Source organism: Medicago truncatula, chromosome 7, assembly GCF_003473485.1.
Source record: "Medicago truncatula cultivar Jemalong A17 chromosome 7, MtrunA17r5.0-ANR, whole genome shotgun sequence".
Taxonomy (NCBI): Eukaryota; Viridiplantae; Streptophyta; class Magnoliopsida; order Fabales; family Fabaceae; genus Medicago; species Medicago truncatula.
The window spans coordinates 36,154,874-36,177,147 of record NC_053048.1 but is presented as its reverse complement, the minus strand read 5'-3'; the positions used below and the strand labels follow the sequence as shown (position 1 = coordinate 36,177,147).

At 32.8% G+C, this 22,274-nt stretch overlaps 2 protein-coding genes and 1 pseudogene across 2 annotated transcripts; all 3 read left to right on the top strand.

Annotated features, from left to right (window-relative positions):
* The first annotated feature begins 59 nt into the window (after positions 1-59).
* LOC11430129 (F-box/kelch-repeat protein At3g23880-like) lies at positions 60-2,531 on the top strand (annotated as a pseudogene).
* A 6,411-nt stretch (positions 2,532-8,942) lies between these two features.
* LOC11439403 (F-box/kelch-repeat protein At3g23880) lies at positions 8,943-10,283 on the top strand. The gene has a single exon (XM_003623940.4). It carries the CDS (start codon positions 9,012-9,014, stop codon positions 10,281-10,283), a length of 1,272 nt encoding a protein of 423 aa, XP_003623988.2. The 5' UTR covers positions 8,943-9,011.
* Positions 10,284-12,890: 2,607 nt separating this feature from the next.
* LOC11433196 (mediator of RNA polymerase II transcription subunit 25-like) lies at positions 12,891-17,751 on the top strand. Its single transcript, XM_039827492.1, has 8 exons — positions 12,891-13,835; positions 13,964-14,103; positions 14,682-14,735; positions 14,936-14,964; positions 16,275-16,346; positions 16,508-16,592; positions 16,953-17,039; positions 17,129-17,751. Exons 2-8 carry the CDS (start codon positions 13,996-13,998, stop codon positions 17,573-17,575), a joined length of 882 nt encoding a protein of 293 aa, XP_039683426.1. The 5' UTR covers positions 12,891-13,835; positions 13,964-13,995; the 3' UTR covers positions 17,576-17,751.
* The last annotated feature ends 4,523 nt before the right edge of the window (positions 17,752-22,274 follow it).

Sequence of the window (22,274 nt, the reverse complement as noted above, 5' to 3'; positions counted from 1 at the left end):
AAAGTAAAGTAGTGTCGATTTGCACCTCAATACAATATAAGCTTTTTGTTTAGGGCTTCATCACGATTTACAACGCCGCAACTCAACTCACTGCTATCACTCACATGGATATCCAAACAGCCAAGAAGAATAGGCCTCCGACGGTGGTGGTGCTTCCCGACGATCTCATCGCTGAGGTACTTTCTTATCTTCCCGTCAAAATTCTTCTTCAATTCAGGTGCGTGAATAAGTATTGGAAAGCCCTAATTTTCGACACCGTCTTCATCAAATTACATCTCAATAGGTCAGCATCACGAGATCCGAAATTTACATTAGTCACGTATCACGCCGATGATATGGTTGATTATGTACTTGATTTGGGTTACAGTGTCGTTCCCTACTCCATTCGCCGTTTAATAGAGAACCCTTCATTCACCCATTCCGTCATCGATGATGACTGTTATTTTCTAATGGAGAACTATCATACTATAGTTGGTTCCTGCAATGGATTGATCTGTTTGTCAACTTTCTTTGGAGAAGATGGTTACCAGTTCCGATTATGGAACCCAGCCACCAGGACAACTAAAGATTTTGGTTATTTTCTTGATTGTGGCAGCAGCTCTCTAGGCAACACTAACCTTTTCAAGTTCAACTTTGGCTATGACAATTCAACTGATACCTAGAAAGCGGTGGCGTCCCGTTACGATCCAGAACATCACTGCAGAAGCAATGTCAAAATTCTAAGTTTGCATGATAATGTTTGGAGAGATATTGAAAGTTTCCCTGTTGCTCCTCTTCATTTGGACGACACTGAACTTCATGATCGTCGTGTGAATTGTGGTGTGTATTTGAGCAGCACTCTTAATTGGTTGGCTATTCACAATCACTTGCACTATAATAGTAAGAATATCACAGTTGAGCAGTTTGTTATTATTTCACTTGATTTGGGGACTGAGACGTACAATAAGTACCAATTGCCTCGTGATTTTGATGAGGTGCCACCTGAAGCTCCAACGGTTGGTGTTTTGGGGGGAAGCCTTTGTTTTTCTTATTCTTACAAGGAACCCGATTTTGTTATATGGCGGATGATGAAATTTGGAGTTGAAGATTCTTGGACTCAATTCTTTAAAATTAGTTATCAAGATCTTCAAATAGACCATGACTACTACATGGCAACTCAATTGGTGCCGTTGCTTCCATATGAGGATGGTCATACACTAATAATTAAGAGGCAATATGAACATGCTGCAATTCTCTATAACTGGAGAGATAATAAAGTAGAGCGAACAAAAATTATTAGAGATAGTACTTATGATTATGTATGTTGGTACTCGACCATGGACTACACTGAAAGCTTAGTTTCAATTTTATGAAAGTAAGTTCCTCCTCTGTGGTTTAGTTGTTTGAATTTTCATTCATTTGTATATGTTGTTTTCATTATAATCGATTGAGTAAATATTCGTTTTTATGATTGCTTAGATTGATTGTATTTTTGAATGATTATCTAACATGGTTATTTATAAGGACTTGACAATCTCCTTGTTCTAATGAATTTGTTTTTGTTTTAATATTATTATTAACTATAAGATGATTCTCCTTAAAAGAAATTCAATCACTCTTGAATGCTAATTATTTGCTTTGTCATTCAAATGTTATAAACAAAATTGAAGATTGAACTAATGATTGAATGAAAGGTTCAAGTGTGAATCAGATTAATGAGCAAGTCACACACATCAATATACTTGCACGGATATGTTTATAGATAGATAGGAAATGGGAAAACCATTCTAACTTTATATCTTCAAACATACAGTAATATTTACTTTAAAACCATGTGACATATAATGAGAGTATTTTTCTGGTTGAACTGTACATAAGTTTATGAATTGCATCTCCTTTGTTACTTTTGAGTGACAAAGCTTTGGAATGGGTGTCATGTATCAACTAGTCTTCAAATACACCTAATAAGCTAGAGTGTCATGTGTCAAACTCAAAGTTCTTCATTAAATTTCGGTTTAGCCCATAGTAGTCAATAGTGGCCGATAGCGGCGACGAACCACTATGGTAATCATCGTAGCGGTGCGCAGAATCAAACAGCGTCCGTTTCAGCTGCTATAGCGGCATAGCGATGTGGAGCGTATGGCGGCCGCTTCAACCGCTATTTGATTTTAATAGGAAATTTTCAAATTGATCCTTTTTTTTTTATAAAAAAAAAAATCGGACATTTTGAGGATTTTGTAAACCATAACATTTTTCAACTTTTTCTCTCTTCTCACCTTTGCCACTCTTCTATCTTCTATCTTATGGTTTCTATGTAAGATTGCATTTACTTTAGAATTTGAAATTTGAGAACCATGAAATAAATTGTCATGTTTTTATTTGACAGGTGGACAACAAAATGTGGAGGCTGAATTCTAATTTGCTATGCTTGGAGGCTAATTCTCTGGCTCCACTTCGAAGTAACACGAATCCCTGTTGATAATGTGTGTCTTGGTAATAAGGTTTAGAAAACAATGCTTGTCGAGGGATATGTATTTAAATTTTAAAGAGACTTTAGATTTGTGTTGTTTTCAATTTTCCAATTTGTAGGATATCATTTTTAATAGTAAGGTAGAAAGAAAGTTTTTATTTATACTTTCATAAACTACATCAATGGGAAGCCTTTGATTTATCTGAGTTGTTGTTACTGATGATGTATGTCTCTGTTGGTTCATGTTTGTTACTAAATCTTCGTCCATAGTTGTTCTCTTATGTCATCATTGATGTATTGCAAGGAGTAGTTTATACGGTTGGTTATTCAGGAATTGCTACTGGAGAAAGTTTGAACTGCCTGTAAATGTTTTTCAGACTGCTTAACATCAGAAAATGAGAATTACGAAGTGTTTATCTACGGTAATAATCTTAAACAATGGTGCATTTTCAAGGCTCAAACTATTCAGTAAATATAAGCAATAATGTCAAAAAATCAAAGATTAATTTAATATCATCACACTATCAATCAACTGAAAAAATATATTCTCCCTATTAATGACAGGTGTTCGTCCGCTATAATCTGAAATCATTAGGATATCTTGAATATTAACATTTCCTTTCAGCCTCTTTTTACTCAACATGAAAGAATATGGAGTTGCACAGGACAGAAACGACACTGTCAAATAGGCTTACAGGCTATGCAAGAAAACCTGGTGGCCAGGATATGCTTTGGAGCATTCACATCCCATCCAAAATCAAAACTCTCTGGTGGTTATGTCACAATGTTCAATGCCATTGCAGAGTGCAGACAGAGGAGAGTACAGAGCATATGATGGTGCACTGCACTCTTGTCAAAGCAGTTTGAGAGAGACCGAGTTGGTGGAATAAATTTCAGAGCAAAATTTCCGAATCTGCAAATTTCAGTTTGCTGTTTTTTGAGCTGATACCTGACTTTTCCTGTGATATATAACAACAATTATTTTCTATGCACTTCGGTAGTCTTTGGAAAGCAAGAATGAACACTTGATTACAATGCTGTCCCTCCAGGTTTTTTGATTCTTTGCACAAAGCCTCCGGTGGGCTTTTTGAAATGCAAAGTGGATTTTGCTTCATTCTAACATCAACAAAATTCTGATTATGAATGATTTTCAAGCTGATTGTGTGATATTTGTGCATGATTGTAAGATAGTTTTGGATGCAGTAAATTATAATATAGTGGATGTTTCAGAAATATCAACAAATTTACATGAGTCAAGATCCTCTCCATTTTTTTCATTACTTACGTTTTGGGAACATAGTACAATAATTTGATATTTGGTGGGTTCAACCGTTCAATTATTTTAATAAACACTTCAAACTATAATAAATTAGAGGAAAAATAGAGAGGATCGTAACTCATTTTACATAGTCACAACAAAAATATGGTGCTTTTTGCTAGGAAGCAAGCGAACGCAATGGTTTAAAAGAAGCCTAATATGGATCCAGTGAAATTACCAATTGGCTTTTGAATTCGCTGATGAATTGTTTCGATCCGGGACAAGATAATATTAATTTCATGAAGTGTTAAATTGATTATTGATTTGTTTTCAGCCGCAAGATAAAGATGAACTCCAATATTTCTTGGAACAGTGATCATGAAATTACTATATGCGTGGTTATCTGTGTACCAAACAACCAAACAAATGGAGTTTCCCTTTCTGATTTCCCTGCACCTTTTGTCCATATTCTTGTCTCCAGTTATGTTTCTCAACAAAAGCATTTTGCTGGTTCAACCAAAGTCTCCATTAACACTTTCTGCAATTTGCTGGTAACTCAGAATCATCTGCTTCAGAATCACCGGAAAATCGAGAATCCCATCTATCGGGAGCATTGTAAATAGTCCTTAAGGTATTACTACAACGTTTGGTAAAATTCACAATGTTGTGCGAATAATTGAATAACCTCAAAAAAGAACTAACAGTACCTAGTGAGTATCTCTTAGAAGACATACTTAACAGACTGAGGAAAGACCAATTGGAATAGTAAACAAGTTAGTATGTAATGTCAAAGAAAAAAAAAAAATTTTGACCAAAACTCAATAAAATCAACATTTTGATAACCACATAAAAAGGTTACTAGGAGATTGTACCAGAAAATATAACTAGTCAACTCCCATTATGACTAAAAATTTGTCAAAGAGCACAATGAACTAAATAAACAATGAATTTAAACAATATTTGCTGATTTAAACAATGAATTGTACTCTTTTTCCTCCTTGCCGGTCAAGTGCTCCTTGTGCTAGCCGTGCCTAATAATATTTGCTGATTTAAAAATAAAAATAAAAAAAGAAAACAATGAATTTAAACTCTAAGATTGCTACTTTGCCAACTCCATCTGATTTTTTCTTCTTCTAATTATTGTTGTAAGTTGAAATTATATTTTAAATTTTAATTTTTTGAGTAACAATCAAGTGAAAATATTTCCTCATATACACAATCAATATAAAGTAAAGAAGATTATTTCAACTAGAAAAAATATCATTGTGTATAAGCCGGAGAATGCACATATTTAAGTAAAAACACACAACCAAAATGGATGCTAGTTAGGTACCGTTTGGCCCGGCTTTTTTTCAGCTTTTCTACGTTTTTAAGGAGAAGCTAGGCCAAACACAATATCAATAAAGTACCTTCGAAAAAGAGTACTTTTTTTAGAATGCATAAAATTGAATGGAATGAGCTTTAACCAAAAGTTGTTGAATGCTACTTCAAAAAACTATTTCACCCCAATTTATTTCACAAGCACCTCTCTTCAACTCCCGCCGGCAACCTTTTGTTTTATTTTTTCAATACACTTTTTTCATCCATTTTATTTTTTTTTATTTTTTTTAACCGGTCCATTTAATTTTTTAATGAGGTTCCATTTAAGTTTATTATCTATTTTTTTAAGGAATTTTATTATCTTTTTATCACTTATATATTAATTTCAATATCTTTTGATCATCACAACCACGCAAATATTTGTATTCACGCTGTCAATGAATGACACCGAATATTTTTATTCTCTTTCTTCAACCACGAAAATACACACACACATTAGTGTTTAGAGTAATACTTTACGTTCCTCTTTCTGTTTTTTTTTTTTTTTGTTATGCTAATGCGTATAATTTTTGTTAGTGTTGTGTAATGCGTATAATTATTTTTATAAAATTTTGATTTTAATTAAAAGTACAAGTATAGTTGCCTAAAAAAATTATACTTATATATAATTTACACATTTGTATTGTAACAAACTATGCATATCTTTTTCTTATTAAAAAAACTAAACATATCTTTTTCAATGACACCAACAATGTAACAAATATAATATTATATATATAAATTCTTATCTTTTTGACCAACACTAAAAATATGGTATTCTTATAACAAAATTTGTTATAGAGTATAATTGGAAAAGAAAAAATCAATTATTCTCATTATATATACACACATATACATATTATAGATATGATTGAGTGTGACGAAGAAAGCAATATAAATGAAGAAATCAGTTCATATAATCCAGGAAGAGTGCAAGATGGAGGCTACATGAATAAAGTTAGAAATCAAATAGGAGTTGCGTTGATGGAGAGTAGAAATATTTGAGTTTGTGATGATTTATGTCTTTAAAAAAAATGATTATTGTTTTTAATTTTCCAAACTACTTTGATATTATTTATGTTATTATTTGAGCCTCCTTAAATTATTTATCCTATTCAAATATTTAACAAGTCGTTATATGATGATACAAATTTGTATTCATTACACAAAATAAACGTCATTGAGTAAATATAGTATTGGTAAAAATATATCTTTATATTTAAACATTTTTCCCTTCAAAAAATATTTTAGACATTTTTTTATTTATTATGTTAATTCATAATGAATTCAAAGTTTTTTTATTTATAACAATGCATAAATATATGCAAGGTCCTGGGTTTCGAACCCCAGACACCACCAAAAAATAATAAATTCAAAGTTTTGTACAATATTTTGCCAAACAGCTTTTAACTCAAAAATAACTTTAGAACTAAAAAAAAAATAAAGAAACAAACAGCTTTAACCTTTTTCTTAAAGAACTTATTTAACTTTGTTTAAAGTAGCTTTTAGACCGAAAAAAAAAAAAGCCTGGCCAAACGGTACCTTAATTCAAATATTTAACAAGTCGTTTATATGATGATACAAATTTGTATTCATGTTACACAAAATAAACGTCATTGAGTAAATATAGTATTGGTAAAAATATATCTTTTATATTTTAAACATTTTTTCCCTTCAAAAAATATTTTAGACATTTTTTTATTTATTATGTTAATTCATAATGAATTCAAAGTTTTTTTATTTATAGACAATGCATAAATATATGCAAGGTCCTGGGTTCGAACCCCAGACACCACCAAAAAATAATAAATTCAAAGTTTTGTACAATATTTTGCCAAACAGCTTTTAACTCAAAATAACTTTAGAACTAAAAAAAAAATAAAGAAACCAAACAGCTTTAACCTTTTTCTTAAAGAACTTTATTTTAACTTTGTTTTAAAGTAGCTTTTAGACCGAAAAAAAAAAAGCCTGGCCAAACGGTACCTTAGAGTGAGAGGAAAACAACTTTGAAGAATGTAGAAAAAAAGCTAATTATATGTTTTATTTTAAAACTTGATATTAAGCCCAAAAACCGACTAATTCGAGGGGTTCAATCCCACTGTCCACTTGTAGGGGATTTTGAACTACACACGCATAGGAGTTTCTCTTTTTATTTTCTAAATTAAAGAAACTATAGAATATTTCAAAATTAAATAATCTATCATGTTTTGCTTTAGATTTTATAAAAATCTCAAACATATGCCAAAATGTAGACCCATTCAATGAAGGTTGGTTCAGTTGGTAAAATTTTAACTCATATCCCGCAAGAGTATGGGCAATAGTGTAGCTAGGACTCTCGACCAGGAGTTGCAAAATTATAACTCAATTTTGATAAGGTCGATTATCAAGCTCGCAATTTCTAAGTTCACATGATCAAATTAGACCTATTTAATATGAAAGTTTCTCAAGCGTTTATAGCAATTTTCAATAACTTATAATGTTTGTGTAAAACTTTTATACACTGACCCTGTATATAAATTAAACTCTAAATCTGCCATATTTTTCACTCAGTTAATTTATCAGTTAATTTAATCCCTAATTTTATCAAACATCTTTTTTTTTTTTTTACTAACTTATACAAAATTTATTAAAAGAAAAAAACTAACTTATAAAATCTAGAATAAGTATATTATCAATAATAGACACTCAATTATCATAAACATTATCTAGAGTCAAAGATAAAGACAAGAACTTAACTAAAAAATAAATAAATACTCTCTCCATCTCATATTAGATGTCATCTCAAAGCAAACAAACTTTAAAAACATGGTGGATTTGTCATCTCAAACTTTACAATTGGACTCAAAAACATGGTGGATTTGTCATCTCATTTATTCCACAAATTTTAGTTAATTTAGAGTTGGTGAAAAGGAACGTAAATGAATAAATAAAAAATGTAAGGCAAATAACGTTGAATTTTTTTTGTTGCATGTCTAATCAAAGCAAACAAACAAAACGAAAAAAGAAATACAAAAGGCACACAAGATACTCTCTAGAAAAGAAAATGTCCGCCGTGTCAACTTTTAAGAGACTCAAAAGATCTTCTTCCTTGGTGAAGATTTTGAGTTAAAGGAACATATTTCTAACATTTCTTTCAAACAGGTGCTTTAAGAGGGTAACTGTTGCACACATTTCTTGGCCAGACTCGAACGCTCTATAAGATTAGATGTGATTTTTTTGACATGCTCCCCATCGGAGTTGAAGTCAGTGTTGAGACTTGATGCACCAGGCTAAGCCTTTCTTTAGGATTTTTTCTTTTCTTTTCTTCTTTTTCTTTTGTCATTCTACCAAAAAAAAACTTTCTAATTGCTCCTTTGAAAATATTTTATCTCAATGTATCAATGATAATTTTCATTTTCTTATTGATTATATTTATAGTGACATATACTTGATCTAGTTTATTACTTTTTTTTATGGGTAAAGGAAAAAAAGCTGGATATATTTTATGTGGTAACCAAAAGAATAAATATTGTGTTTTTTTACAGTTTTTTTAATATTTGAATTCATTCTTATCCATTATCTTTCGGTGACAACTAGGGTACCCATGGAAGAATGGTGGGTAATTACTCCAACCAATACACATTAGTCACATAAGCATATTTTTAAGTGGTATCCATGAACTATCTTGACCCCACCAACAAATTGTTCATTTTCATTGGTTGGTGGGTAAATTACCCACCATTTAATCTAGAAAAAACCTTATCTTTTTTAAATGATAGGAGGAAGAAAAAAAATCGGACAGTTTGTTATATTTTGTTACATTTATATATATAAATAATCTTTTGGTATTTATAATTACATATCAAGGTGCACCTAGTGAAAAACTAACGAGCTATGGTTCGGCAATTTTGTTTTCCGTCCGCCACCCCCCCTAACTTCATCCCCACTCGTAAAAGAGAAAGAGTTATGTTTGGATTACCATCCCTTTCAGATGATCTCATCGCCGAGGTTTTTTCCTTCCTTCCCGTCAAATCTCTTGTTCGATTCAAGTGTGTCAATAAGTATTGGAAAACCCGAATTTCCGATAACACCTTCGTCAAATTACACCTCAACAGATCAGCAACTCGGAATCCTCTTTTTACACTAGTCACAAGTCACATCACAAATGATTGCACTGATTTTGACGGTGGATATGGGATGGATTGCAGTGTCATTCCTTACTCGTTTAATCGTTTAATTCAGAATTCATCTTTCACTCTTTCCGTGGATCCTTACTATCATTTGAGCTATCAAGGATGTTCTTCTATAGTTGGTAACTGCAATGGTTTGATTCTTTTGGCTGGCGGTGATGATTGTCAAGTTGTGAATTTTTGTTTATGGAATCCAGCCACAAGGGTAACATCTCAAAATTTTGGAGATTTCTGCCGTAGCCCTAGAGGCCACCCTTTTCCAGACGACCTTGACCTTTACAGTTTCACCTTCGGTTGTGATATTTCTACCGGCACTTATAAGATTGTGGCGTCCTATTACAATCTAGATGGACAACATACAAGCCGAATTCTAAGTATAGGTGATAATGTTTGGAGACAGATTCAAAGTTTCCCCGTTGTTCCTCTTCATTTCTACTTAGGTGGAAAAGCTGTGCATGATTCTGTGTATTTGAGTGGAACTCTTAATTGGTTGGCTATTCGCAATGAATTTGACTATGATATTAAAAATCTTAGAGTTGAGCAGTTTGTTATTGTTTCATTCGATTTGGGGACTGAGACATTTAGTCAGTACCGACTGCCTAGTGATTTTGATGAAATGCCACCTATGATGCCAATTGTTAGTGTGTTGGGGGGCTTCCTTTGTTGTTCTTATTTTTACAAGGAAACCGATTTTCTTATATGGCAGATGAAGGAATTAGGGGTTGAAGACTCTTGGACTCAATTTCTAAAAATCAATCTACAAAATCTTCCAAGAAATTATGACTACTTTAGTGATGAAGACTCTAGTGATGACGAGATCAAATATCAATTTGAATTGGTACCGATGCTTCTTTATGAGGATGACGATACACTGGTACTTAGGAGCAGTCAAGGATCAGAAGCAATTCTCTATAATTGGAGAGAAAATAGAGCAGAGCGAACAAAATTGACTACAAGTAGTACTATTATCAATGATAATGGAACAAGTAATTCTATACTGTGGTACTCGGCCAAGGTTTACGTTGAAAGCTTAGTTTCAATTTTTTGAAAGTAAGTTCCTGTTTTATGGTTTACTTGTTTGAGTTTATCTTCATTTGTATATTTTGTTTTCATTTCAATAGATTTAGTGAATATTCATTTTTGTTTTTTTTTGCATCTGCTCCTATTGGTTTTTACTAGTACACGCATATTAGAGACTGAATGTACTGATAACTAGATTGTTTGAAATGTGTGATAGCGACCTTGTGTAGGAATTTAGAAACATGTGATCGCTTTAATTCATAATCTTACGACTTTTATCAAATTTGGATGAATGGTTACAATGAGAACAAGTATGTTAACTTAACACGGATTTACTTTTATCCTTGTGGTATTATATGATTCAATGCAAAATATCTTTTGAGATACTATAATATAGAAGTGTTGCTATGTGCAGAATGCTACAAGCTTTGGGGGACTAGCTCGCACCATTGCTATGTCAGAGATGCTATATAAATTATGATGAATGGAAAGTTGTTTAAGCTTATTTTACAATAGAGTTGAGAGTAGAGACAACAGAAGGAGGGGGAACATTTTGGTGTTGTGTTAAGAGTTAAGACTGTCCATGTAACATTACTCTTCTGCAAGTATCTTCTTTTTTCTTTCATTGTTGTGGTCGCAATACATTTTATTTAGTCTCAATTGACTGATAAATCATGATTAGGAATGCAAAAACATATGTAATGATACAAGAGCAGTCCATTTGTTCTACGAATTTAAGATTGCATCAATGATTGATTTGGTAGACCTCAGTGCTTTTACCTTGATGTTAATTATTTTGTTCAATATTGTAGGCCAAAACCGGTTACAGCAAGTTTTGTTTCAAAACTTAATTTTTATATTCATAACCTGTTTTTGAAAATTTTAACAACCGGCTTTAAAAACCGAATTTTTATGCCCTAAGTTGGTTCTTTTTTACCAAAACTCAAGGGATCATTCATCACAATATTATCAATACAGGATTGTATTGATTTTTACAATTAGTAATGATGCGTCCAAACTCATTCAGGGGCTGTTTGAATTAGTTTGCATTGAGTCATTCTTGATCATGATAGTGTGAGCACTCCAACCACACAACGATTTTAGCGCTTCCGATACTCTTAAAACTTCATTCGTGATCAAGCCAAATCCTCTTAATGCCCGTTCGAAATTAGTCATAATCAAACCCCAAATTATACACCACAACAAACATCTCATCCATTTTAGGATCTTAGCTCTCCAAATTGTCGAAAAAATCTTCATGTTCATCACAAAGTTTCGACAGTGATGCATGCACATAAGAACAATAAAACATACTATCACTACTCATCTTCAAAACAACTCTTTCATCAGTTTTTCAATTCGAGCGGTAGCTTCTAGAGATAGTTAAGGACAATATATTTTCATCAGCTCTCCTTCAAACGGCATCATCATTAAAAAAAATTAGTGTAGTTAAGGGCAATATATTTTCTTTTTACATAAACAAACTCAACTCATTTCATTAATAACAGTAATCGTAATACAATATGACATATAATCATGAACATGAGAACAAACATAAGATAATAATGCCCTTGCTAACAAGTGAACAAATTTATTTGCTTGTCTAAATGAAAACTTATCTTAAAGTTTTGATGATTCAGAAGGAAGCTCTGCAACCATTTAGAATAGCACTTGTTATTATTAGTAATTTGTAATCATACTCATTAGGTTAGAATAGTCTATATAAACACATTAGTGGTTGTATATTATTTATCAGTGAAATATAATATTCAGTTTTCACATGACATGAGCTTCCGATCTTGGGAGCCTTGCTTCCAGTTAAACCCTAGTCGTCGTCTTTGTGGTTACTTTTGCTTTCTTCATCTTTATTGCAATTTATTGTGAGTTTCAACCTTCAATGCGGTCTCTTTGAGATCCAGAAAACCATTGTTCATCATAAAACACTATTCATCGTGGGTCACCGTTCAGCACAAGTCATTGTTCACCACGAGAAATTTTTCATTCCAATCACACTTTTCATCGTGATATACTGTTCATCGCATTGGTATTGTTCATCATAAAAAAATATTTTGAATTTGTTGTGTTTCTTCAATCTGAGCACATTGGAAGCTTTTTACTGTTGTTCTTTGCCTATTTGTTCTCTTTGGTAAGACATCAGTCAATATGTCAAAAGGAGGATTGACCCATCCGTTTAGTCAAGATGAAATAAAAAATGTGAGATATTTTCTTAAGAAATTGGATAAAAACAACATGTAAGTCTTACTTAGGTACATCTCTTTCTCCACTTTGGAAACTCTCAATTTTCTGTTGGATTTAATGCTTTATATAAACCATCTAACTAATATTGCATACTAGATTTTAGAGCCACTCACCACATGACACCCTTATCCACACACCTCCACTTATTCTCCTTGTCCTAGAAACAAGAGATTATCAACGGAAGATGGTTCCCTTAAAATTGTAGCAGATTAAGGAAATTTCCAAATAAACACAACTATAGTCCTACAAAATGTCCTTTATATTCGCAAAATGTCAACTAGCCTAATTTCTATAAACTCACAAAAGACCTATCATGTAATGTTGTTTTTCATAACAATGCTTTTGTTTTTATTTAATTCATACTAATGTGTGGTCTAATGTTGCAAATATATTAGTTAGTCGATTGTTTGTAACATTCATTGATGATTGTACTCGAGTTAATTGGGTCAATATATTGAAACAAAAGTCTGAAGCTACCTAGTTTCTACATTTCTTCTCAATGGTTAAAACTCGGTTCGGAGTGAGTATTAAGATAGTCATGTCTGATAATGCCAAAGCTTACTTTATTCACGAGTTTAATTCTTTTTGTCAAAAAGGGTATTATTTATGAGTCTTCTTGTATCACAACCCCCTAACAAAATGGGGTTGTTGAGAGGGAAAACGGACACTTTTTAGATCAAACTCGAGCCATGTTATTACAAAATCCTAAGAAATTTTGGGGGGATGCGGTTTTAACTGCATCTTATCTCATAAATCGTTTACCTTCTATTGTCTTTGACTCCAAAACTCCTACGGAAGTTTTATCGTCATTCTATCCTTATATGCCCACTTCCAATAATCTCACTCCTAGAATATTGGGTGTACCTCATTTGTCCATATCCATAGTGATGGTAGAAGTAAACCGGTTCTAATCAATGCCCTTACCATTAATTTCCACAGAAGGAGTCAATTATCTATCTAGAAACATAACTAGGATGACGTGATCTCGACACTCGTTCTAGGAACGATCTGGTGCGAAAGTAGGCTTCCTTTGACGGGTGGGGAAAGAAACATTCATAATAGATATTTTCTCGGACACTCAAGTCGGTATGTGATTGAGGAGTATAAAATGTGGCAAATTGTGGTTGTAACTACTTCCATGAAACCTAGTGTGGATTGTCTAAGTCGGTTGGAGATCGATTTGACGGCTAGATCAACCAAGGGCATTTCTTTTGTGCGGTAGGCGCGCATATGACTGCCCTTAAGAGTTCTTAAGGGGGTATAACCAGTTAATGGGTCTGTCATATTGGGCCATTATACGGTCTGGAACAGTTTTAAAAAGGTATTTCACTTATTTTGTAAATTTTGAAGGGTTGAAAGGGGAACGTAAAAGAAATGTTTTTAATTTGTTAAAATAAGGGTATTTCGGGAAAATGGAAATGCTCTAATTGTATTCATGTATATAATCAGGGGCTCAAGCAAATGGTTCAATCACAACAGGAATGCCTCAGCAAGAAGTAGAATCAGACATGCAACCGCTTGAGAATGATGCAACTGCTGCACAACAGACAGCTTCTTCTGCACAATCAAAGTATACAAGGTTCTGGAAGGTATGCATGTTCACTTCCTTCTTAAACCCTAATTCAACTCTATCTTCACTCTTATTTTACACAATTTTCTTGTAAATTGGCCACACAAAATTTTTCATCACCAATTCATTTTGTTTGACACTAATAGGTAACTTTGTATAATAAGAATAATCAAGCAGTATTTATCTTGTAAGCATCATCGCTGCTACTTTTATCTTATAACCAAGCGGTATTCTTTTGGCAAAAATGTGGACTCATCTTAATGATCGGAATTTCTTATTTTTCAATGTAATTCTGTTTATATTTTAGTTTCCCTGGATTCTTTTCAATATAAATATAGGTCTTTTATGGTATGGATATCTGGCTATCTAGATCCTTTTCAATATAAATATATATATAGGGAGCGGTTCCAGTGAAAACACTTTGTTACTGTGAAAGACAATAACATTAAATCATAGACAATATATACATGCTGTGCTGTATATTTTCATTTGTAATTGTCGAAGAATGAGCCGGTGCGGTGGTGGTAGCAATTTATTGGATTTATTTAGCATGCTTGTGCACCAGTTCTATATGTTCAATGATTGAAAGTCATGCAGGGAAGCTTAACAGAACTAAGGCAAGGACAGCGAGTATTAATCACCAAACTCGAAGTATGTTCCTAACTGCAAGAAAAATACATATCTAATGCTTATTTCAATCTATTTAAATTCTGCTTTTTCAGTTTTTCAGCCTACTATCATTTTCCTGTGTACATTATAGTTTTATTCTTAACAATTGTAATTGATGTAATTTTGTGAAAACTGTTAAGTTCTTTAACGTGTAATCCTCATGTATAATTTTTCGGTGGCAGTGTTCCAGGAGTTCTTCTGCCTCTAAGACGTAAGTTGTATTATCTCTTTTCAAAAGACTAGATCATATTGTAGTTGAAGTTTATAATACTGTTGCTGCAAAATTATTATTTATTAGTACCATTTGGTGTTGGGTTGATTTTTGTTTCTAAACTTTAGAGCAAAGAATTTATGATGTGGTATTTTTATAGATTAGTAAAGTAGTATTTCCTTAAAATGGTTTGTTTGGACAGTTTTCTTAGTTCCGACTAACTTTTATTGGTAATTAATTTATGCTCAGATATTCCTTTATATAAAAAAATATTATATTCAGTGTTGTTTAATTGAAGCCATAGCTTAGCGGAGTTTGAAAAAACTGCTATTGTTCCACGATATGTTATTTAGTACAAAATATAGCTTAGCACTATTGCGTGGCGGAATTTTAAGAATCTGTTATTTTCTGCTACCCGCAATTGAAGCTTCAATGAAGAAAAAATTGGCAGAGCAATCTCAGCAATTTATAACCGGCGGTCCATTTGATTAAACTTAAGCCTCAAATAGTGAATTTCCTATTGTGCAAAAATGATTAGTTGTTCAAGAGATTCTAATTGTAGTACAACATATTTTTGTCTGGTTAGAAAATAAAACATGTTTTTTTTTCCGAGATAAAAATATTAACATTGCTTAATTTTCCGCTTGAGTTTATTGTTACTTCTACTATTTTCCTTTCTGTGTAAGAGCATTTTGTATTACCTGTGGATGGAAGTAATAGCAATTCATTCGTTTGTCATTTCTTTCAATTCTATCTATTTGAAAAATCAATTCAGCTGGAAAATAAAAATAAAATCCTCGAACTGATTGCCATGGCGTTATAGTATGGTGGATTTTCTGTCAGTTTCCATTGGCTGTAATACCTACCTGTATTATACGCGCCATGTTTCAGTCAGAGGTTACTGAATAGTTCTGCAGTGCCCCACTCTTCATTCAATTCATTAAACTTAAATTGCTTATTATTATGTCATCAATTGTTTTATATAATGCTTACCTAGCACCGTTGAAGAATAATTTTGTATAATCCAAATTCAAATTCATCCACAATAAAAATTAATAAAAAAACTTAGTGCTTCAATTTTCAGTTTTATAATTTCATTTTGAATTAACTTGATTCAGAACAATAGAAAGAAAGTTTCACTCTTGACATGGCATTGCTTCCTCCATTTTCAATGTAATGATTGAGTTGTAACAAAAAAAAAAAATTAAATGACTGAGTATGTATTGGAATTTTCTGATTTTGACTTCCCTATCTGACCAAATCATATACGCAAGTAAGTCCTAACATACGTGATACTAATTTTATTTCAGACTTACAACAAACTGGCCTTCTGACATGCAAATAGTTCGGCTTATATCTCAAGAGCGCATGACTATACACAAGTAAGTCCTTAATTTTATTTATTTTATTACATGAGGAGAAGTCTCTCACAAGTAAGTCCTTAATTCAATTTGTAATATATTAATATATATTGATGTCTTTAGGTGTATTTTGTTCCTAGAATTTTTTTTATAGCTGTGCTAATTTTGTATGTTCTGACTAGGCAACATGCAAGAAAGGAAGATCTCCTAGTTTTTCGGCCAGTGAACCCAGGTCGTTCTCTTAGTCACCTGAAGGAAAAGAAGCTGGTAGGTTATTTCTGAGTTTCTAATTTAAACCCACTTGTTTTAAATTTCGGGTTGTTTTCTTAGTTAGAATGTCAATGTTTTCTCCCCTGATATTCTTCCCCTAAATAATGAAATTGAGGTATGATACTGTGGGCATCTAAGCTCAAGAACTCAATTCCTTTTGGTTCTTAATCATTAATAAAACTCATGACTGCTAGATTTTTTTTTAATGACAAATGTTACAGTATTAATTTCATGACCGGTAGAATATTAATACCATCATATTCAAAAATAACTCCGTAGAGTTATACCTTCTTTGGTGACAAGTGTTACTTGTCTACACAGTATGGCTGTGGTAATAAATATATTATTCAATTTCAGGGTGCAGTTATTCAATTGCCATCACAGACATTGCTGCTATTTGTTTCTGAAAAACCCAACCAGTTGATTGGGATGTTTATTCCTCAGGTAACATATAGTCGTTGATTTTTCCTCTGATGGGTTACACCTTTGTTTATTTACCTATCATATTTAAGCCACAACCATCACAAATGTAGTTACAGCTTTCGCAACGGCGACTGCAGCTTCAACAACTTCCTCAGCAGCAGCAAGAAATGCAACATCAACACCAGCAGAATCTTGTAGAAATGCAGCAGCAGCTTTCACAACTTCGATTGCAGCGTCAACAACTTCCTCATCAGCAGCAGCAAGAAATACAACAACAACATCAACAGAATCTTCCACAATTGCAACAACAGCTTTCACAACTGCGACTGCAACATCCACAACTTCCTCAGCAGCAGCAAGAAATGCAACAACAACATCAACAGAATCTTCCACAATTGCTGCATCAGTTTTCACAACTGCAACTGCAGCAGCAGATGGTTGGTGTCGGAATGGGTCAAACCTGTGTTCAAGGTCCTGGACACTCACAAATGGTTTCCCAGGGTCAAGTTTCATCACAACGAGCTACAAACATTGATGGAAGGAATTTCATGAGTTAGCTCATTTTCTAATTGTTTCCCCAGGATTGAAAAAGTCACAAAACACAAGTACTTAGCTTATTTTCTCATTTTCTTGCATATCAGTTTCAACATTAAATGTATATTCATACGTTACTAGTATGCAATCGCAAGTACTTAGCTCATATAATTTATGCCAGACAGTGATAGGTTTGGTTTATATGATAATCATATATGAGAATAAGTCATGCCAAATTTTTCTACCATACCACGTTTTCACCACCTCATAGATGCTCCCACCACCACAAAATGGCGGAAATACTGCCAGATAGATATCACACCAGCTTCTGATTTATTTGAAAATCAATCGAAATTTATTGTTTACCTCTCCACAGTCGCGGAATAATTGCCACCATCGCAAGTAGCTTCTATTTGTTTGTCTTTAGTTCTAACAAATTCACCAACAGTAGGCTTTTTAAGCAAAAATTTAGGGACGATTCTTTTTCCTTGTTAGCGGTGGAATTTTTTATTGTTTTGTACAAAGTGAAGATTTCTTCTACAAGAGGAAATAGAATATCCAATAGATTGACATTAAAACCGAAAGCGGGAAAAGTTTCTCAAATTCCGTCGTGACATTGAAAACAAAATCACCATGTTCAACTAGTACCTCTTCAACTAGGACTTCAAAATGACTTTTCAGAACTAAGATTTTAGAAGCATATCAATCAAAACACTTCAAAGTTCAAAATCAAAATAAGATCATGATAAACTGAATGAAAATTAGATTGAAGTTTTGTGCATCATATTGAAGTTCTCCTTATTATATTGATAATCAGATTAGACATGACGAATCCATAGTCACAAAAATCGTGATCAATGTAACACACTTCAAATGTAAACAAAAAGATCAGATTGAACTTCATTGATGAGAATAATAGAATTTATTGTATTGATAATCAGATTAGACATGACGAATCCATAGTCATAGAATTTATTGTATGCATGAAAAGTCTAAAAGATATCATGCTTCAAATTTTTTGAGTAAATAAAAAATTTGGAAGAAAATATGTTCTAGATTTTAATGAATAATTTTCAATATTTGATTTGATAATGTAACAATTTGTTACGCCTTTCATTTCAAAAATAAACAAATAAATAATTTTTTTGATTAAATTCATCCCTAGAAGCTGACTTGGACGTGACACATCAACACTTGACCGAGGGACTAAACTGATTGAACATTATAAAAAAATCAAGAGACGTATTGGCTATTTCGATTAATGTGACTATGAAATTGCCTACAAATTGAAAGACTAAAAAACCTATTCATTCTATGGAAAACTGCTCAATCATGTTCTTGTATATAATTGAGGGGCGCAAACAAATTTGCTCCAACCAGTGGGCTTCACAATCAGAACGGTATATAGCATTGTTTTTTAGGTTCAAATAACAACACCGTCATTCTTTGCTTTCACATGGATGTCCAATCAGCCAAGAAGTCTAGGCCTCTGTCGAGGACGGTGGTGGTTCTCCCTGACGATCTCATCACCGAGATACTTCCGTTTCTTCCCGTTAAATCCATTCTTCAATTTAGATGTGTCAGTGAGTCTTGGAAATCCCTAACTTCCAATCCCTCTTTTGTGAAATTACACCTCAATAGGTCAGCATCACGAAATCCGCAATTCACAATAGTCACGCTTCACAAAAAAGATCTGTTTAGATGTTTCGTTCAAATTAGTTTTGAATTGGGTTACAGTGTTCTTCTTACTCGGTGAACAGTTTAATTGAGAACCCGTCCTTTACCCTTTCTGTTGATCCTTACTGTTGTTTTTTCTACAAAAACCTTCGTATAGTTGATATTTTAATGATACTTTTTGGTGTGAAGCTTTGGAATGAGTGTCATGTGTCAACTGCTTTCCAAATAAACCCAATAAGTTAGAGGGTAATTTTTCATTTAGCAAAATGTAAGGATAGATTATAGTTTGAGCCACAATCAATCAGTCAAAGGTGATGCAATGTTATTTGTTGGTAACAACATCTTCATGCACCCTTACATGAAACATAATTCACTTTCGCCAATCTGCTCTCTTATTTCGCTATTTCCTATTGGAAAATATCAACATGAACAGAACCATTACAAATAGACATTTTAAAAGACAATGACAATAACAGAGTCCGCGTTGGACAATAGAGGTTGTTTGTTGGTAACGATCTGTCGAATTTAAGTTCACTAAAATGATTTAATCTCTGATGTATGCAACTGCAAACATATATGTCAACCTTGATTATATCCATGAGGACTCACCATTTTATTTTTCATAACTAAAGTTAGGAACCACTGAGCATAACACAACGATACTATTTCTGGTTTCTATTTAAGATTGCATTTGCTTTAGAATTTGAAATTGAGAACCATGATATAAATTGTCTTATTTTTTATTTTGACAGGTGCACAATAAAAGGTCAAAGCAACACTAAGTCCTAATATGCTATTCTTGGAATGCTAATTATTTGGATTAACATAGAAGTAACACTCATCTCTTTTGGTAATATGCTATCTATGCTTCGAAATGATGAAGCTTGACAAGGGATATAAATTCGAATTTTAAAGAGACTTAGATATGCGTTGTTTTCTATTTTCCAACTTGTAGGAAATGATTTTGAAAAGAAAGCTTTATTCATATTGTTATGCACTACTTCTATGGAAACCCTTTGATTTATCTTAGTTGTTGTTACTGTTGGATGATGTTTGTTATTGAATTCGCGTTTAAATAGTAAAAATTCCGTAGTTGGCAATCCCTTTTGAGTGTCTTCCTTGGATGATATATTGGTACTATATAACAATCTATTCAATAGCTATTGGTTTTCAAAAAACATAAAAATTCATATTTAATTTATATTTTATTAAAATATCTTTTTTTTTTTTTGAAGGATTTTTATAATATTCTACCCATTTCGAAAAAATTTCATTAAAAAAATATAAAGGTTAGACATGAGTGACTAAAAAGTATGTATCAAAAATAGTGATGAAAAACTTTTAGAAATTAAAAGTTTAACAAAATTTAGGGGGACAAAACGAAAAAGTTGATATATTTATAAGAAACAAAAATATATTTAACATCTTTAAAAATTCTATCATTTTTAGATTTTAAATCACACAAAGAGAAACATACCAACAAACCAAAAACGATTTCGCACCATATCAAAATGCAAAAAATGATTTTGGAGAGTGATGAAACTTATATCCAGCCAATTGAACATCTTTGACCCCACTTGGAAATGTCATAAAAGATGCATCAAAGTTCCACTTGATAATCGCAGAAAATATTCCCTCCGTCTCAAAATAATTGAGCCAATTGCAAAAAAAAAGTGTCTCAAAATAACTGAGTCATTTCGCTTTCCAATACAATATTAATTATTTTTTCCCCTTTATAACTCTAATTAATACTACTTTCATCATTCACAATTCAATATATTCCACTTTGCATTTATGAAAGTGGAGAATCCACCAATACTTAACAAAAGCACTTAAAACTATTTTTCTCTCTCTTCATTTAAAAAATTTTCTTAATATGTGTGAAATGAGCTTTTGGCTCAGTTAATCTAGAACGGAGGGAGTACAAGATAAATTAATATCCAAATGCAAGACATTCCTTCTCACAAGATTAGCTTTGGTTGGGATATAGAAAATCTAACCTCCGGCTCCGGCCTCCACCACCACGATTCCTCTAACATCAAACTCCTCCAACCATATTTAAAATATCACTTTTCCACACAAACAAAGGTCTACTCCACAACTCCCCCACCTAAGCCTCCTTTTGTGTTGAGAATTAAATAAGACGGGAAAGACAACACATAACGGTTCATTTCCCCTCAAACGGTCCAACCAGAACCTAGTACTATTACCATCTCATGCCTTCCTCGCCACCTCTCTAAAAAAGCAAGTAGTTCCAGCGGACTCCTCCAAGAAAACTATCCTTCCACCATTTCAAAGCACCACTAGGCCATGTCACCTCTTTCTAATAAAAAAATACCTCCAATCCGGGGGCCATACCTCGCACTTAAAACCTCCTTCCAAAGTAGGTTCTCACTTTGGATCAACCTATATCGCCATTTAGCTAGAAGACTTAAATTCACCAATTTAACATCTCTAACTCCTAAACCACCCTTATTATGGGGTTGTCACACCGACTTCCAATTCATCCAACTAATCATCCGACCACCCTTCACCCAAAAAAAAAAAAAAAACAATCCTAACAATTCTCTTCCCCACCTTCATCAGTAACTTCATAAAGGATAAATAGAAAATTGGAGTTGAATTCAACACCAAATTAAGGACTATTCGACCTCCATGGATAACATAATTATTACGCCAAGAGTTCAACTTCCTGCTCAAGCTTCCCAACAAAGGCTCCGATGTTGAAATTTTCTTTGGATTCGCTCAAACCGATAATCCCAAATACTTAAATGGATTCACACCCTCACAACAATTTGAAGAATTACAAACCATAACCATGAACTCACTTACCACAGTTACTCCAATCAAACAAGTGAAAAACAAACCTATAACTTAATAAGTGAATGCAGTCACTAACAAATGGGTGGATGTTTCTTAATTTGGCATGATCATTTATCTCTCTTTGTAAGCAAATTTTACATAGCCAAAACATGGCGACCCGTTCGTTAACTTATGCTGGATCCATTTATTCTATGATCTCAATTATGTTAGTTCCCAAGTATT

What these genes read in the sequence shown, in the direction of transcription:
- LOC11433196 (XM_039827492.1), top strand. Translation starts at nt 13,996, where the DNA reads ATGCCTCAGCAAGAAGTAGAATCAGACATGCAACCGCTTGAGAATGAT. An exon ending in TATTAATCACCAAACTCGAA is followed by an intron (nt 14,736 to 14,935) that starts GTATGTTCCTAA and finishes TTTCGGTGGCAG; the next exon opens with TGTTCCAGGAGTTCTTCTGC. An exon ending in TTGGGATGTTTATTCCTCAG is followed by an intron (nt 17,040 to 17,128) that starts GTAACATATAGT and finishes TCACAAATGTAG; the next exon opens with TTACAGCTTTCGCAACGGCG.
- LOC11439403 (XM_003623940.4), top strand. Translation starts at nt 9,012, where the DNA reads ATGTTTGGATTACCATCCCTTTCAGATGATCTCATCGCCGAGGTTTTT.